At 43.5% G+C, this 17186-nt stretch overlaps 1 protein-coding gene across 3 annotated transcripts; it reads left to right on the plus strand.

The window, feature by feature from the left end:
* The first annotated feature begins 6054 nt into the window (after positions 1 to 6054).
* Positions 6055 to 16799, plus strand: LOC119851519 (myosin regulatory light chain 12B-like). 3 transcript variants are annotated; one of them, XM_038391475.2, is made up of 4 exons: positions 6055 to 6262; positions 10973 to 11171; positions 11338 to 11499; positions 15508 to 16799. In XM_038391475.2, exons 2-4 carry the CDS (start codon positions 10988 to 10990, stop codon positions 15678 to 15680), a joined length of 519 nt encoding a protein of 172 aa, XP_038247403.1. In that variant the 5' UTR covers positions 6055 to 6262; positions 10973 to 10987; the 3' UTR covers positions 15681 to 16799. The 3 variants fall into 3 exon arrangements, with proteins under 3 accessions (XP_038247403.1, XP_043363981.1, XP_043363980.1); XM_043508046.1 differs by lacking the exon at positions 6055 to 6262 and adding an exon at positions 6900 to 7016; XM_043508045.1 differs by lacking the exon at positions 6055 to 6262 and adding an exon at positions 10823 to 10855.
* The last annotated feature ends 387 nt before the right edge of the window (positions 16800 to 17186 follow it).

The following is a 17186-nucleotide window of genomic DNA, read 5'->3' on the forward strand; positions in this document are numbered from 1 at the left end:
CTTCCTTTCTTATCTCTTTCCCTTCTTGCTGACCAACAGCTTTTTCGTTGCATTTGCATTCATGTAGGCTTTACTTTTAAGATAATATGGGTGAGAAGATCCATGGTGGCTCCTTTTAAGGACTGACTGCTAGCAGTCAGATGCCTTTTTAAAATTGTCCTTATCTCATTAATTATTCTTTGAACCAGACATCCTCCCAACTCCATTCCTTCTGGCCTTATAACATTATTTTCAAGGCCTTCCATCTACTTGGTAGCCATAATCTTTCTTTACAACACATATATTTCCTTAACCAAACTTCAGCTAACTCTAATTCTTTAATTTCGTATTTATTCTACACCTTAGCTCCTGATATGTTCCATTTGGCAACAAGCAGGTAAGGAGCCAATGGATTTATCTCATTCAACCAACCAAGATTTTGGAAACCACTGCCTTAGAATTAGTATCTGTCAAGGTTCTTTATATCAAACTGAAAAGCACATCATCCACCTCCACCTGGTATGTTTGCCCACTTCATAAAGAGCACAACTTGTGCTGTAGGTTTTTTTGTGCTGTGATGAATATTCCTCTGCTGCCATTCTCTATCATGGGTCTTCTTAATATAAAGGCCTGGTAGCCAATGTTCTCATACAACCTGCACTTCGACAAACTGCTGCTCTGAATTTTCTGGAGCTCATTGCAAAACAATGATTTTGTTGCTTATGCCTTTTATGCCTCCCTTTCTTACAGTGTGCATAAAATTTTGTATATACAACCTGTAAGCATCTCATCAGGAAGACATTTGTCACTGATGAGGAACTTCCAAAGATGTTGCTGTACTACTCATGCTTCCCTTCTGAGTTAAAGTTTGCCTGGTACCCATGCTGTAATGAAAGAGACTGACCAGCCTGCAAGCGGGCACAATACCATCCCAAGGTAAGGTTATCAACATAGGCAGCGAAGAGACCATATAAGAGCATCAGATGCATTTGTAGCAAGCTAGCCAGGAATGTCTAAACAGCTGAAGTTGGATTCCTGGGGTCATGAGGATGTCATTACTAATCCACTTCCAAAAATAAAAACTTGTTCAGTCACTGAAGCAGAGTTCAAAACACTGACAATTTGGGTTTAGTATTGTGTAAGGAGTCAAAAAACTTGGAAGATACCAGCTTAACCTACTTTGAATTCTCCCATAGTGCTCCTATATAATGGTTACATATTCCACACCAAACTAAGTTTCTGCTGAAAGGTTGTTTCGGTCTTTTGCAAGCTGACGCACATTTTATTTAGTAGAGTCTTAAATCTGCACTGACATATCCGTTCTCCATGAAGTCCCATTGAAAACTGCAATGATTTATTTTATATGACAGATTTACCCTGAGTCTTTACATCTATGAAGGTGAATCTATTCAAAGAGCCAGTAAAGCTTCATTGAAAAATCTGAAAAGCATTCTGTTTAAAGATAATACTGCTGATAAATATTTCCTGTATTTCTTTCTCTCTGATTAGTACTGGGACTATGTGCATGAACACAAGAACTTTGTTCCTTAAGGCTACATCTGCTCTTGCTACTAATTTTGAACTTGAATTAATAATATATTCATACATATAGTGCTTACAACATTAAAATATTTGACAAACATTAAATTCATCATGATACACTATAACAACAAGTTACCGATGTCATAGAAGTGATAGCATTATTTTGAGGTACTTGTGTTTTGTATATACAGTGAAGGAGGAGGAAATCTGTTTTACTGCAGATCTGAGGACTAGTTCTAGGTTGCTTTCAGATGGCTGGGTTCAGCACCATAAATTAAAAGGAGAAAATGTGACTAACAGGCCAGATCCTCAACACTGAAATCAATGGTGCTATTTGTGTTTACACTTGATTCAGTGTGCTGTTTTGGGAGGCTGAAACTGGCCTGCAGCATTCTCTTTTAGTGTTGCCAGAAACCTATGATGAGGTAAATCCAGAGAGGAACACTTAATCAGACACCAGCCCATCATTATCCATTTTTATCTTACAACTTTTGCTTTCTCTAATAGTAAAAATGGAGCAGTTAAGTGGGAAAGAAAGACAAATGTATTAAGTAAAAATACAAAAGCAAATTAACGGTTAGGTAAAGAAACAGCAAGTGTAAGAAACGTCTTCCAGTTTGTGAGCTAATCATTTGTGAAGTATATGTTTTGTAATGTCAACACTATATCACCCCACAAGTAGTGTGATGATTTTGAAATGGCCCCAACAAAGCTTTCTGGATACCATTTCGTAATAAATATTGAACAAAATAGTCTAATCTTTATCCTGAAAATCTAAATTAAAACACTACACTATTTTTTACTTTTTATTGTTTAAACAAAACAAAACAAAAAACATTTCAGTCCTATTGGCTCCAACCAAATTTTTGTTTTCTTACCTATGTTTGGATATATAATATCAAATATGTATAAACACTGATTCAAGACACAAGGATAGGCTATGATCTGCAAACATTCATGCATGTGCTTAACTTTTACTTCATAATAGAAAAAGTTAAGCATGTACATAAGCGTTTGCAGGATTAGGGTCTAAGTTTCCTGTTTAAGCTACACCTGTCCTTATCAATATACACTTGTTTACTTCTATAAGATTATAAGATTTTTTAAGACCACAGATTTTATCCTTATTTACCTTTAACACTGGTATGAAAAAGGTGTAATAGGCAAAAGATTTGACTGCAAAAAACTGAGGCAGAAAAACAGTAAATGGAGTCACGGCTCAACTGGCAGCATAATAAATTATACAAAATAGAAACATCAAAGGATAGAAATTATGGGGAAACCAACTTAAAAGTCAGGGGTGATTTCCATAAGCAAAGTTCCAGAAATAATAGCTAGATTTCAGAAGATGGGTTTTCTGAACTGCACAGGAGCCATCAATGGCCCCCATATGCCTATACTTTGCTGACAAAGAGGGGTGAGTGACTATGTGAACCAAAAAGATTACTGTTGACTTGTGCTGAGAGTAAGATTGTACTTGAAGGGGAAAGAAGGGACCTTATTCCCCAGAAACTATATGGTGCTCTACAGTGTGTGAATGCCAACATTTTCAGTATGTAGACTTGCTACAACTTAAATAATTTTTACCTAATCAGAGATGTAAATGAACATTTTAGCAATAATCCATTCCGTTTACATTTTTTCCTTTTCTCTAAAAGAGAAGTATTGTATATCAAGACACTGATTTATGAAAAGAATCTTTATCAATCATTCCTGGATCATCTTTTCCTGTTTATTAATACAATTAAGTCAGGCTTCCTTTCTTGCCATTACAGCTATCACTTTAATAGGCTGTCATATATAGTCATGAGAAAAGTTTAATAATGCAAATGATGAAAATGAAAGAAGATGCAGGAAATGAGATCTGATAACAAGGTACTGGCATTGTATTTTTCTTAAATAACAATGGTTCAGATTTCATTCTTTTATTATTCCTATTTTCAACAGTGTAAACCATCTACAACTTCCTCAAACTCAGACTCCACACACTCTGTGACTTGAACATGTAAATGTAAATTAATCCAGCCCTCGAGCACATTAGAAAAATTCCAAAAATCCAGAAGCATTTGGGTCCCAGACTAAAAACTTCCCCTGACCACATTTCAGTCCTCAGCCTTAGGAGGGTACTTACATTTGAACCAATCCTACCACTTCTTCAAGGGGCTGCATTAATGGGATCATGAACTCCATAAAGGCAATTGCGGGGGGGGAGGGGGAATGAATTTGTGCTCTTTTTGTTAGTTACTTTTATGATGTATGAAGCTAGCCTAAAAAGGGGGTTTCTGCTTATTTTTTACTTTAGAAATATTAGGAACATCATCTTGTTTATGCTGGAGATCACTGTTGGGAGACCCAGAGATGTGAACTGGGATCATCCTCAGCACTTAAATTGAAAAGAGGGAGGAAGGGTTGACTCTTTATCAAAGACTTTAACAAAGAGGTCTTATCTTCCATACTAACAAAACAAACAAACAAACAAAAACACCCAAATAACAATAAAAACCACTTGTCCTCTCAGCTAATCAGGTTTCATTATCCTAGTATCTGTGATGTCATAAATCTGCTAGTTCTCTAATCATCCATAAAGACTTCCAGGAAAAACAGGGTAGCTAAGACCTGAATTTTTAATGTAAAACAAAAAAAACAGAAAAACATAAATTTTTTGAGGAAACCTTCATTTAAACAATATATACAACCAAAAAAAGATTACAGCCCCACTTTTTTTCTTCTGCAGGTCAATTGTAAATCCTGCTGAACTTCAGTTTTGGTTTCCAACCACTAAAATCTGGCTCCCTTAGTTTTCTGTAAGGTTTTCATTTGGCATCACCAGCGGATGGTCATTTGGCCATGTGCGTCACAGCACGCACTCCTTTGAGTCACGTCGCTCAGGCTGCTGTACGGAGGGTGTGAGGCTGAGAGCAGGCTACGGTAGGGTTGCCAGGCATCTGGTTTCCAACCAGAACACACACTCAAAAAGGGACCCTGATGACTCCGTTAAAAGTCTGGACCATTAAAAGTCTGGTTGGTCGCCCACAGCGGGGCTATGGCAAGCTCCCTGTCTGCCCTACTTCCATGCACATCTCCCTCCAGCTCCTAGGCATAGTGGTGGCCACGGGGGCTCTGCATGCTGCTCCTGCTCAGACTGCTGACTCCACAGCTGCCATTGGCTGGGAACTGCGGCCAATGGGAGCTACAGAGGTGGCACCTGTGGCCGGGGACAGCGCTTAGAGCGGGGGTTGGCAACCTTTCAGAGTGGTGTGCCAAGTTTTCATTTATTCACTGTAATTTAAGGTTTCACGTGCCAGTAATACATTTTAACGTTTGTAGAAGGTCTCTTTCTATAAGTCTATATTATATAACTAAACTATTGTTGTATGTAAAGTAAATAAGGTTTTTAAAATGTTTAAGAAGCTTCATTTAAAATTAAATTAAAATGCAGATCTTATCAGTTTAGTGTGATCCTTGCCCTTGCTTTTCCTTGCTGAGTTTTCCAATGTCTGGCACGTATTTTGATACTTTAAGCTGCACACAGGCTTCTGAGTAGTCAGTTGTTAACCAGCTCCGAGAGGGACAAAGGACAGATTTCATGTGTGAAAATACCTGTTCACACAGGTATGTGGATCCAAATACTGAAAGCATTGCAAATGCAATTTTCTTCAAACAGTTAAATTTCACTGGCAGGGATGTCGAGCAGGTCAGAAAAGAGGCCCCATGATCTCTCTCGGTATCTTCAAGTGCACTCTGCAGATCTCCAAAAACTTTGATGCCCACAATTCTGAGCTTTTTAACTGAATGAGCTGCATTTTGAAATCTTCAACACCCATCCACTGAAATACAGACAAATCCAAGTCACTTTTGTTGAATTTTTCAGGTTCAATTAGAAAAGAAAGCATTGGGCCAAATCGGTGGAAAGCTTGTAATCTGTCAGAAAATTCTGATTCCAGTTCTTGCATGTTTCAGAGTAGCAGCCGTGTTAGTCTGTATTCGCAAAAAGAAAAAGAGACTTGTGGCACCTTAGAGACTAACACATTTATTAGAGCATAAGCTTTCGTGAGCTACAGCTCACTTCACCGGATGCATCTGATAAAGTGAGCTGTAGCTCACGAAAGCTTATGCTCAAATAAATGTGTTAGTCTCTAAGGTGCCACAAGTCTCTTTTTCTTTTTGCGAATACAGACCAACAGGGCTGCTGCTCTGTAACACCCGCCCTGCAACTGCAGGGGGCGCCAGAGCAAGCGGGGGAACCCTCCATCGCCCCCGTGCGGCCGCTACCGCGCCCGGCAGGGCAGCACAGCTCCGCCCCCTTCCTGCGCGGACTATACGGGGTTGTGCGCAAGCGCGCTATAGGGCGGGGTTACCTGTGTACGAGTCCTCGCTAGCCCCGCCCCGTGGGACGCAGTGAGCGCACAGGACTGCACCATTACATCAGTGGGGGGGGGGAGGGGAGGTTACGTTACTGTCCGAACCATCTCTGCCGGGCGGGGGTCGTGAGCAGCAGAGTCACTGCGGAGCAGCTGCGCTCCTCTCGCTACAGGGTGCGGCGCGGCCGCGTCCCGGGCCCTTCTGACGCGCTCTCCTCGTCGATGGTTTAGCCCCTGTGTCCCTCCCCCCGTCGCCCCCCTCCGCTGGCCGGGCGGTGGTTCGCTCCGGGACCGCGCTCTCCGGAAGTGTTGGGGCAGCTAGAAGCAGCCCTGGTTTCTGCCAGTTCCGATTGGACCCGAGTCTCTACGGCAGCCGCCAGGTGAGGCCGCCTCGCGCGGGCCCGGCCCGGGCGGGGCGAGGGGTCCCTGCCCCAAGGCTCTGGCGGGCCCCGCCCGGGAGCGGAGAGCAGCTCAGGGCCGGTCTCCCCGCCGGGCCGGGCCCCGCCTCGCCCAGGGAGGCCCCAGGGTCCCCCCTTCCGGCGACCAGAGCCTGGCACGCGCTGCTGCGCCGACTGTCGCTGGCCCCCGCGGGGCGGGCGTTACCCGGGGCCCTGCGCAAACATCTCAGGCCGACCCGTCCCTGAGCGCCCAGCCCCTGGGGGCCCGGACAACCCGCAGCGGGGGCCGATGCCATCCCGGCCTGTGCAGCTGCCCCTTCAGCTGCGACAGCCGCCGGGAGGGGGTGGAGGGAAACTGCTTGCCAGCCCCCTTAGTGTCTGAGGGGCGGGCCGGGGCCCGGGAGCTCCGGTCTGTGCGTGCGGGGAAAGGGACTGGCCGGAAAGGGCTGCAGAAAGTGATGGCAGGGAGCCGCCGCCGCCGCCACCCCCACCCGACCCCTCCCCCCCTCGCTGGTGTGATGCTGAGCTCTGCAATCGCTCGCACTGCGCCTCGGTTATGTAGCATTTTTTAGTCGGGAGGGATCCGAATAGGCTGTATAAACTGTGTCTACATACCCAGGAGTTTGCTACACTCGTCACTCTGCAGCCCACCTGTAGGGGAATGTGGTGTGACAAGAGCGAGAGAGCAGTGATGGAAGGGAAATAATGGAGTAAAAGAGAGCAGAAAATAGAAGAGGTAAGACAAGGAAAGGAAAAACAAGCATCCCATTCAAAGTGGTGGGTCTAGTCCGGGGTTGGCAACCTGTGACACAGCCTGATTTTTAGTGGCACTCTGCTGCCAGCCAGGGTCCCGGCTGCCAGCCCCACTCAGCCCACTGCCGGCCTGGATGGACAGAACTCCGGGATGGCAGTGGGTGGAGCGGGCCAGCGGCCGGGACCCCCCCTGGCTGGGGCCGGCAGACAGAGCCCCAGGCTGGCAGCAGGCTGAGCCGCTCAGCCTGCTGCTGGTCTGGGGCTCCGTCTGCTGCCCACGCTGCCGGTCTGGGGTTCTGGCCGCCGGCCCCTGCCAGCCGGGGTCCTGGCCGCTGGCACCGCTCAGCTCACTACTCGTCTGGGGTTCTGTCGGGGGCCGCCTGTAAATGTAAAATTTATTACTGGCACGCGAAACCTTAAATTAATGAAGGCTTGGCACGCCACTTCTCAAAGGTTGCCAACCCCTGGTCTAGTCATTGAACTAAAGCATTGATTCCAGAAGAAGCTAATTCAAGCATTAGGAAGTTGTACCACAGGATGAGATTACTCAAAGGTAAGGGACAGAATATGGGGAACGTACATGGCTCTTATGTTCTTTGGCATTAGTGGGACATTGGCATACTTTGACCTGCTTCTGAAATGGAACTGTCCTTTTTATTATAGGGTTGAGTGTGCCACTTTATTGATGTAATACAGCGACCAAACTGAATGTTGTTTTTTTAGGATCTGACTGGTTTTAAACTTGAGTAATGTATTCATTACACCACAAATTACTATTTGCTGTGGAACTGTGGAGTTCAGTTGCTGAGCGTTTTAAGAGGCAGACTACTGATCAGTGCTCTGTTTGCTCCACCTAGTCTCAGATAGTGAGTAAAATGCAGACCACAGACCCACTCCTCATTCAGACTGTGCAAGCACATGGACCTAGCTATCTTGAGAGCCACTGGGTTTTATAGAGCCATGTGAAAATCCAAGCCAACGTTACATGATGGGGAAGAAGAAATGGATGTGTACGCAGATATTTACTATTTTTAACTGCTTTCCCTTGTGCCTTTTTGTGCTATCTTTCATTTTAGGAATAGCCCCTAATTAGACAATGGGAAATTGTCAAACAGCTGGTGCACTATTTACAGTGTTGAAACTTGCTGCGCTCAGGGGGGTGTCTTTTCACACTCCAGAGCGAGAAAGTTGCAGCACAGTAAAGAGCCACTGTAGATAAGCCCTCACTTTGATGGGCCTCAGAGTCTGTTGGAGCAGAGCTTCCTTTTTGCAGATCCATATAGCACCCCAGTTAAACTTTGGAACGCATCTTACTTAAGGCCATGCATGGAAGAAAAAATTCTAAACAAAAATAGCTTGAAAGCGTTTCAGTGGAATTCAGTTTACACTCCTCCCTCCCAAAAATGTGCTTTTTAATAATACTGCAACTTCAAAAAAAACTTCAATTATTGTATCCAGCCAATTCCTTATTTATCCTTAATCTCATCTAGGGATGAAAGTAACTTAAAGGACTTGCCGGTACTTGGATTCCTGAGGAGGGGGCGGGGCCTCAACTGGAAGAGGCAGGGGCCTTTAAATCCCAAGGCCCTTTAAATCAGGATTTAAAGGCCTGGGGCTAGGGCTGTGGTAGCAGCAGCTGGGAGCCCCGGCCCTTTAAATCACCCCCGAGCTCCCAGCTGCAGAGGTGGCTGGGAGTCCTGGGGCTTGGGGGTGATTTAAAGGGCCTGGAGCTCTAGCTGCCGCTACGGCAGCAGAGCCCCGGATTCTTTAAATTGTCGATGGAGCCCTGGGGGTCCAGCAGCAGGGCCTGGGGCTCAGGCTGCTGTTGCCCTCCAGAGCTCTTTAAATCATCCCCGGAGCCCTGTTGCTGGAGCCCTGGGGTAGTGGTGGCAGGGCTCTGGCAGCTATTTAAAGGGCCCAGGGTGGTAGCGGCCGCTGGAGCTTCACCGCCACTACCCCAAGACTCTGGGAGGCTCTGAGGGTTATTTAAAGGGCCTGGGGCTACCGCTGCCTCTACCACGCTGAGCCCTTTAAATCATCCCCAGAGCTCTGGGGTAGCAGCAGCGGAACTACAGTGGTGATTTAAAGGGCCCGGGGTGATAGCAGCGGTAGGAGCCCTGGGCCCTTTAAATCGCCACCCAAGCCCCGCAGCCGCTACCCCAGGGCTGGGAGCCCCAGACCCTTTAAATTGCTGCCTGGGGAAGCCAGTCTGCCCTGGTATGGTGCACTGGCTCTTGCAGGCAGGGGTGGTAGGTTTGTAGAAATTTTGGTGGTGCCCAGAACCACCTTCTTCTCTCCCCCCCCCCCCCCCAAACTCCACCTCCTACCTGCCCAAGGCTCTGGGAGGGAGTTTGGGTCGGGGAGGAGGTCGGGGTGAAGGCCCTGGGCTGGGGCAGGGGATAGGGGTGCAGGCTCTGGGACGGAGTTTGGGGATGGGAGCTGTGGGGTGAGGCTGGGGATGAGTGGTTTGGGGTGTGGAAAGGGGCTTAGGGCTGAGGTAGAGGGTTAGGGTGTGGGGGGATGAGGGTTCTGGAGCTTGGGGTGCAGGTAGGCTGCCCCGGGACTGGAGCCAGAGAGAAGGACTCCCCCCAGCCCTCTCCACACCGGCAGCGGCGAGCCCTGGGGTAGGGCCCCCCCTCCCCTCCTGCAGCATACTCATCCCCATCACTGTCACTGCAGGGTGTTCCTAGGGCCCCTCTCAGGTCCAGGAATCTCCCTCGCCTCCCCTGTGGTGGGGGGGCTGCCATCACATGTGCACCTCGTCCCCTACTGCTGCCCCTCACTGTAGCCTCACTAGGAGTGGGGGATGAGGCTGCCCCTTGCCCATCCTGGGGCAGGTGTGGTGACTGCAGGCAGTGGGGGCGGCTGTACTGGTCCCACCAGAAAATGAAAGAGTCTGAGGGGGAAGGGCAGCCTGCCCTGCCACTAGGGAATGTGGGGCACTAGGACCCTGCGGTGGCAGTGTATGCCTGGAGGCAGCATGGAGCTGCAGGGGAGAGACAGGCAGGCTCTGCTCTGGCACCCAGGGAAGTGTGCGGGGGCAGCAAGGGGGGGGGGGCCAGGGAGCACTCGGGGTGGGGGGAGACGTGAGGGGGGACCAGGTGGGGAGACCCGGCCCCGAACATTGGTGGAGCCATGAGCCCATATAACTTGCCTCTGCTGCTTGCCAGTTAGCTGTTCAGGGGAGTACTGGCTTGCTTTCACCTCTGATCTCACTCCACCTTTATTTACCATGCTCATCCAGCTTTAACTTTAACCTAAGTTTTCAGAGTTTACAAACTCTACTTACTCTAAAACAGGGTTGTGTTTTAACATCAAACCAATTATTCAATTTGTAAAAATATTATTCTATTCCACCAATCTGCCATCATATTAGTAGCCATTGAGCTCCATTATAACTGATGCACCTTGGAAATGTATGTCTTCAGTATTGCCATTGTACATTTAATAAACTTGGCTAGGACACATTCTACAGCATATTTTTATTTCAGAACAAAACAAGAGAACAGTTATGGTTGGGTTTGTGTTGTAAACATATTCAGGTGATAGTGACTTGTGAATGATTATATGGCATTGGGGAACTGCTTAAACTTCTTAGCACCTATCATTTCCAGACTGTACAACTTAAACCAAAAAAACCCCCAAAATGTTGACTCCTCTCATAAAGCAAGCATGGTATTTTTTTCATTTTCAAACTGAAGTCTTTTAATGACTTTTTTTGGTTCAAAGTCTGGCTGTTTGTTTTCTTGTATTTTTCTCTTCTTTCTCTCCCCTCATTCCTGATGAAGAAAAACGGTTCTGGTGATGAGGAGTAGGGGAATGGTAAACAATTTTTTTTAATCTGCTAGCTATAAACTTTAGCTGTAAATCATCATTACAGCTGTTAATAAGTTCTAAGTTCATATTTTAGTCAATGTATTTACTTCCCCCTCCCCCCAGAATCCAATAATCAACATGTCTAGCAAAAGGGCAAAGACAAAGACTGCCAAGAAGCGCCCTCAGCGCGCAACCTCCAATGTGTTTGCAATGTTCGATCAGTCACAGATTCAAGAATTCAAAGAGGCCTTCAACATGATTGATCAGAACAGAGACGGCTTCATTGACAAAGAAGACCTGCATGATATGCTCGCTTCCCTTGGTAATGTTCTCCAGTTACAAAATTGTTACTTTCTTGTAAACCATTGTCTCAAATAAGTCCAGTAGTATGAATTTGTTAAAACTTCAATATGTGAGAACTGTGTTGTGAAAGATGACTAACTTCTAAAGAGCTCTTTAATTTTAAGAAGTGACTTATTTACTTGTAGGTAAGGATCCCACTGATGCATACCTAGATGCCATGATGAATGAGGCTCCAGGCCCCATTAACTTCACTATGTTCCTTACAATGTTTGGAGAAAAACTAAATGGCACAGATCCAGAAGATGTAATCAGAAATGCTTTTGCTTGTTTTGATGAAGAGGCAACAGGTAAGTGGATGAAACACCTCTCTTGGGATTTTTGGTTTTTCCACTGTTGTTCAAGCCTAACAGTATAGTCTAAATTTGATACATAGGTGAGGATATGTTTGGCTAAAAGGCTCATTTTGGTATCTTGATAAAATGTGGTATGAGACAGGGACAGGTGTCCTAACTTTCATGTCCTATCAAGTGATAAGAAACTGATGTATCAAAGTTAGGGTGAAGATGAAGATTGTCCTCTTGTCTGTTTCTGTATGAGTGTTTGCATACCAGTATTTGTCTCCTACAATGGGACTTCAAGGAAGAACATGTAACTAGGCAATATGCAAACTCCCCAAAATGGAGTATGAGATATAACTGCCTGAGGAGGAGGAATTCACCAAAGTAGCAGGCTGGGTGGGCAAAGGTCAATTTCTGTGGCTTTTAAAATGTAACTGAGGTGGGAGGCCTTTAGTTTGAAGGTAATTGACTTGGCCCGCTCTCCAGACCCATACATCCACGCAGTATCCAAGGCTCTTGTTCAGGCCCTCCTGTTGCATCTTAACTACTGTAATCTCTTCTCTAGTCTTGGTGCCAACCACATTGTCCCCTCCTTAAGTCCACACAAAATGCCACTTTTCCTGGTTTGTCACTCTGACTACATCACCCCAACTGTGAATTTTCTGGTGTCTTGGAAAAAGGTCATTTCTGTTGTTGCAGAATCACAAATCCATGGGACCCAGGTTGAGAGAAATGAGGTGGTCACACCTCTCAGCTACTTTTTCAAGATTTCTGCTGACTCAGGCAGATGCCATTGTATTGGTTTGCAGTCTCTTCATGTTTCAAAGTTATCTTTGAAACTGCAAGTCTAGAAACTTCTTTTTTTAATGAAAGTTGAGATTCTGGAGGACAATCCAACAGAAAGGGGTGAATTCAACAGCACTCACTATACTCAGCAAATATAGTCCTTTAAGCCCTTTGGAAACTGGGGTCAAGCCTTCATTAGCATGTTTTGAAATTACATCAGTTTCATACCACCGATGTCATTACACATTACCTTATCTCACAATTGTCTGCTGTAGCATTTTTAATCTCATCTGTGGATGTGCAGTCTGAGCCTTTCAAAGTGTATGTCCCATTTCAAACAGCTATTTTGAAACTTTATTTTTAGCATCTTTTGCCTTTTCAAGGGATATCCCCTTCCTGCTGGAGCCTAGATAAACAGCCCTTCTTTGCTAAAGTCTTTTCAGACGTTAATTGACTTCATCCCTCCCTAGGGAAATCTCAATCCTCTTCTAAAAGAGGAAGTCTGTTACTAGATGAATTATTTTCTCTCCACAGGTAGTCTTTCTGATTCACTATGCTTACAGTTTAGTATGTATGTCAAAAAAGAGAGCATATCATTAAGGACATAAAGAAAATGTTTACTCAGAAGTATTGTTAATGTCATGTTTTCTATCTTTATTTATTTATTATCAATTGGCTTGAAAGGTGCCTCTGGTTCAGCCCCCTCCCAGCTAGTAACAATCATTATCTGTAAAGTGTCCCTGATCAGTTTTAGTCTCATCTTGAATTGATTCCACAGTCTCCTTTAGCATCTTGCTCCATTGCCTAATTGTATACTTCATTTTTCTTGACATTTAACATACCTTTCCCGCTGAAAGTTGTGCCTATTTTGTCTTCATTGACTAAGAAATAAAAATGTTCTTTATAATATTCCTTCATACATTTTTGACCACTATGTTGTTGCCTTTGACTTGTTTTTTCCTGAGATCTATACTTTGAACAATGTGTTATTAAGAAACTTATAGTTATCTTGAACCATTTTCAGCATTTATCAGTTGTCTCCATCTGCATGCATATGTATGTGTTCTGGGTCGACTAACTGTTACCTCAGTTCTACATCAGTGTAACTCCATGTGGTGAATAATGCCAAGAAAGTATACAAAGGAATGGACTTTTTAGTGGTGTGAAACTAGAGTCACAGTTGTGACCCAGGCTGACTTGATATAGCACATCTTCTTCCCCATTGTGTTTTTCTGTCTCCCTCTGAAAAACATGTCATATCCTTCTATATTGTAGTTGTATATACTACTCCTCCATATCTGTCTGAATAGCACCGGGAACCAAATTGTATGGGTAAAGTTTGTTCCTCTACTCTTAGTTCCCCCCAATATCTGCTTTGTCTTTGACGGTATGCCCCAAGATCAGTTCTAAATTAGTTGTTTTGATTCTTTTATTCCATCTGCCTTAGTGAGGCTACTTTATGGTATACAGTCAGTATCTGAGTGAGCTGTAGCTCACGAAAGCTTATGCTCAAATAAATTTGTTAGTCTCTAAGGTGCCACAAGTACTCCTTTTCTTTTTGCGAATACAGACTAACACGGCTGCTACTCTGAAACCAGTCAGTATCTAATTGAATCTTGTTACCTTCGTAAACTTTTCCTAGTTTGGTGGCGCTGTTCAGGGCTTTAATCCAGTAAAGAACTGTTCAGATGGAAGAATTCAGATCCTTGCAGATGAATTTCACCACCAAAAAGTCCTGCACTCTTATGACAAATAATCCCTACACCATCTCCTGTCACTCATTTATTTCTAAATATTCTACTAGTTCTGGGATGCTAATCTGTGTAGTCATCTCCTTCAGTTGTTGATTCAGGTCTGTGAAATGCTATGATCCCATCCTGAGAGCCTCTGGCCCTGTTAATATGGATGTGGATAATTGAAAGGTTCTCTCCTACTGCTCTTAATGTAGAATATTGGTTTAACCTCTTTAACGTTGAGACACCATACAAAGGCTTGTCCGTCACTCACTGGTTGTCTTTTGGTCCACTCTGCTTGTCTGGCTTTCTGTCCTCCAATCTTCACTGAGGTTATCTAGTCCCTTTCGAAAGCATCAATCTCTGCAGAACCTGTTTTTTGACATGCTGGTCCTTAATCGTTGTGGTGTCCATTTGTGGTGTACACCTGTCTTGCATAGTCTAATAGTCCTTATTGTAGCAGTCTGTCAGCTAGTTTGCTTATGAGTGGTTCGTCTCCAGCTAGAGCTCAATAACTTATACTTTTTCCTTTAATGGGGCAACTACTGTGCATTTGAGGCAATGTAGGTTTCTTATATTGACATCAGGATGTGGCCCATCCTTTGAACTCAGCTGCCACTGCCACTTTTTCCCCACGCTCCACTTCTTTGTACTTTCTAAACTTCTCTGGGATTATTTGTCAACCAATGGCTCTAGTAATATTTATTGATGTTAAATTAATTTAACTTGCTTTTCAGTATCCAAGACATCTTAACTTCTTATTTTAACCCTGTGTTGTTAATTTTTTTGTGTTCTTCTGCTAATCTCTGTTTATCATAAAATAAGTAGCTTCAGTTGTCCCACCTTCCTCCAACTCCTCATAGCAAGCTTTCCTGCCTCCTGATTTAACTTGCTCAGGCTGTCTGCAGGTCTCCTCAGTTATAAGCCTCCTCCTGGACATGTGTCACATTTTCAGTATCCAAATGAAACTCCCTCTAGCAACAGAACTTGACAGCAATGAAAAAGGCAAATTGCTACTATTTAGTCAGCAGACAAAACTAGTAGGTGTATTTGTGCATCCACTGTAAGGTAAAGTTAAGAAGAATACAATCCCTTAAAAAAATGCAAATTGCACAATAGAGCAGCAGTGTCCTTATTTATTCCTGCCTCAGTTAGCAACGTCTTTGTTCTTCCATTTTTAAAATCTGTTTCAAGTGCCTGTACTTCCGTGTACTATATTTCTGTAAAACAGTCCCTCTTTTTTCATGAATCCTTGTAAATTGTGTCAAAACAACTGCCTCTCTGGAATTTGAGAAGATTAGTTTATGAAAGTTTTAATAATGTCATGAAGAGCCATTCTGGTCTCTTGGTGCAAGTACACTCATTTATTCTATGCTATAATAGGCAGATACATATCTATTGCTATTGGCGTGACTGTTTATCCTATTGTTGACACATCTTTGCATATGAAGAAGTAAAAAATTCTCTAACCTGATTCCTTGTGTATATTGCATTCTAGGGGTCATTCAAGAAGATTACCTGAGAGAGTTGCTGACAACAATGGGAGACAGGTTTACAGATGAAGAAGTAGATGAGCTATACAGAGAGGCACCAATTGACAAAAAGGGCAATTTCAATTACATGGAATTCACACGCATCCTTAAACACGGAGCAAAAGACAAAGATGATTGAACAAAACTGCAGACACCTGCAGATAACTTCTTGTTTTCACTCATGTTTATTTCTCAGGGTTGTTTTTTTTTTGTTTTTTTTGGGGGGGGGGGGGTTTGCTGGTAGAACCTGTTGCATGCATTTTAGCTTCACAGCTTTTGCCTTTCTCCATGAATTTATGAATTTCAGGCCATTATGGCACACTTGCACCTCTGTAATCAAACTGGAAATGGAGGATTTTACTGTAGTTAAAAGTATTTGGGGATAAAGATCAGTGAATGTGAAGGCCAAGGGAAAAAGACCTATTTCTGGATTTTTACATTTTTATAATATCATTTTGAAATAAAGATTGTTATATAAATAAAATACCTCATTAAACCTGTTCTTGTAAAGAGGCCTTTCTAACAATAGGTGGAAGCCTTTTCCCAATTTGATGGTTAGATCAACTTTTGACATTTTACTTCAGAATTAAAATGCTAAGCAGTGGGTTTACAACTTTTACAACTGTAACCTACAAGTCTTCATTTAAATGTTACCGTTCTTGCACTGAAGTTGGGCAGTGACATTACATTTTGTGTAACATGGTGAGGAACCTCCTTTATTTAAAACTCTGGTACAGAGCAAAGGAATGGTTCTAGTCTTATGAAAAAATCCTAGAGTTGTGCCCAGTGTTAACTGTACAGCATTTAATATTCTGGTAGCTTAGCTTTTTGTGGAATATGCTAGGCTTTTTCAAAGGGAAAATATTCTGTAAATGCAAGATTTTGGCTAGACATGACCAGAACACCGGTTTCATGCTCCTTACAACATCTGCAGGAGTGAGCCTTCTGGCAAATCTCAGACCTGTGGTGGTACTAGGTTTCTTTTTAATTGATGAAAAATGTTTTCTCCTCTTGCCATCCTCTTTCAAAATTAAGTGTTTTGGCTTTGGGGCTGGACAGAAAGTGTGAACTTAACCTAATGTTTCTCTCTCTCTCTGTTTTTACAATGTTATTTCTGCCTCTTTGGGGCAACTGGGAACATATACATTTTGCTTTCAGAATGAAAGTTGTTTATTTTGGAAAGAGAGCTTCTGCCCACTTGCAGGGTAGGAAACTTTTAAAATAAATAAATAAATAAAAGGTACAATTATGGAAAAAATATGACATGGGGTTGGATTTATTCATAGCTTTGTATTTGATCCTAGGCCTTCTGTACATTTTAACAGTTTAAGAGGTAAATTTTCTACCCACAAAGATTCTGTTAAAAGTTCCTAAAATTTCAGTACACAGTTCCAGTAAACTTGATTCTTTAATCCTTTTCTTTATTTAAAAAAAAAAAAAAAAAGTGGGGTATTTATAACTATTCTTTATCCAATGCAACTTAATGAAATAATTGGTCTAATGGCGCTAATGTATGTTTGTTCTTGTGCCACAGTGTAGGGTGTATATATAATCATTTTATCCATTATTCTGCACACTTAGAGGCCACAACTTGTGTATTAGACTGTGTTGCCTTGGGATTTAGCTCTTGTTGGTTGCAGTTTGT

The sequence above is a fragment of the Dermochelys coriacea genome, chromosome 2, assembly GCF_009764565.3.
Source record: "Dermochelys coriacea isolate rDerCor1 chromosome 2, rDerCor1.pri.v4, whole genome shotgun sequence".
In the NCBI taxonomy this organism is placed as follows: domain Eukaryota; kingdom Metazoa; phylum Chordata; order Testudines; family Dermochelyidae; genus Dermochelys; species Dermochelys coriacea.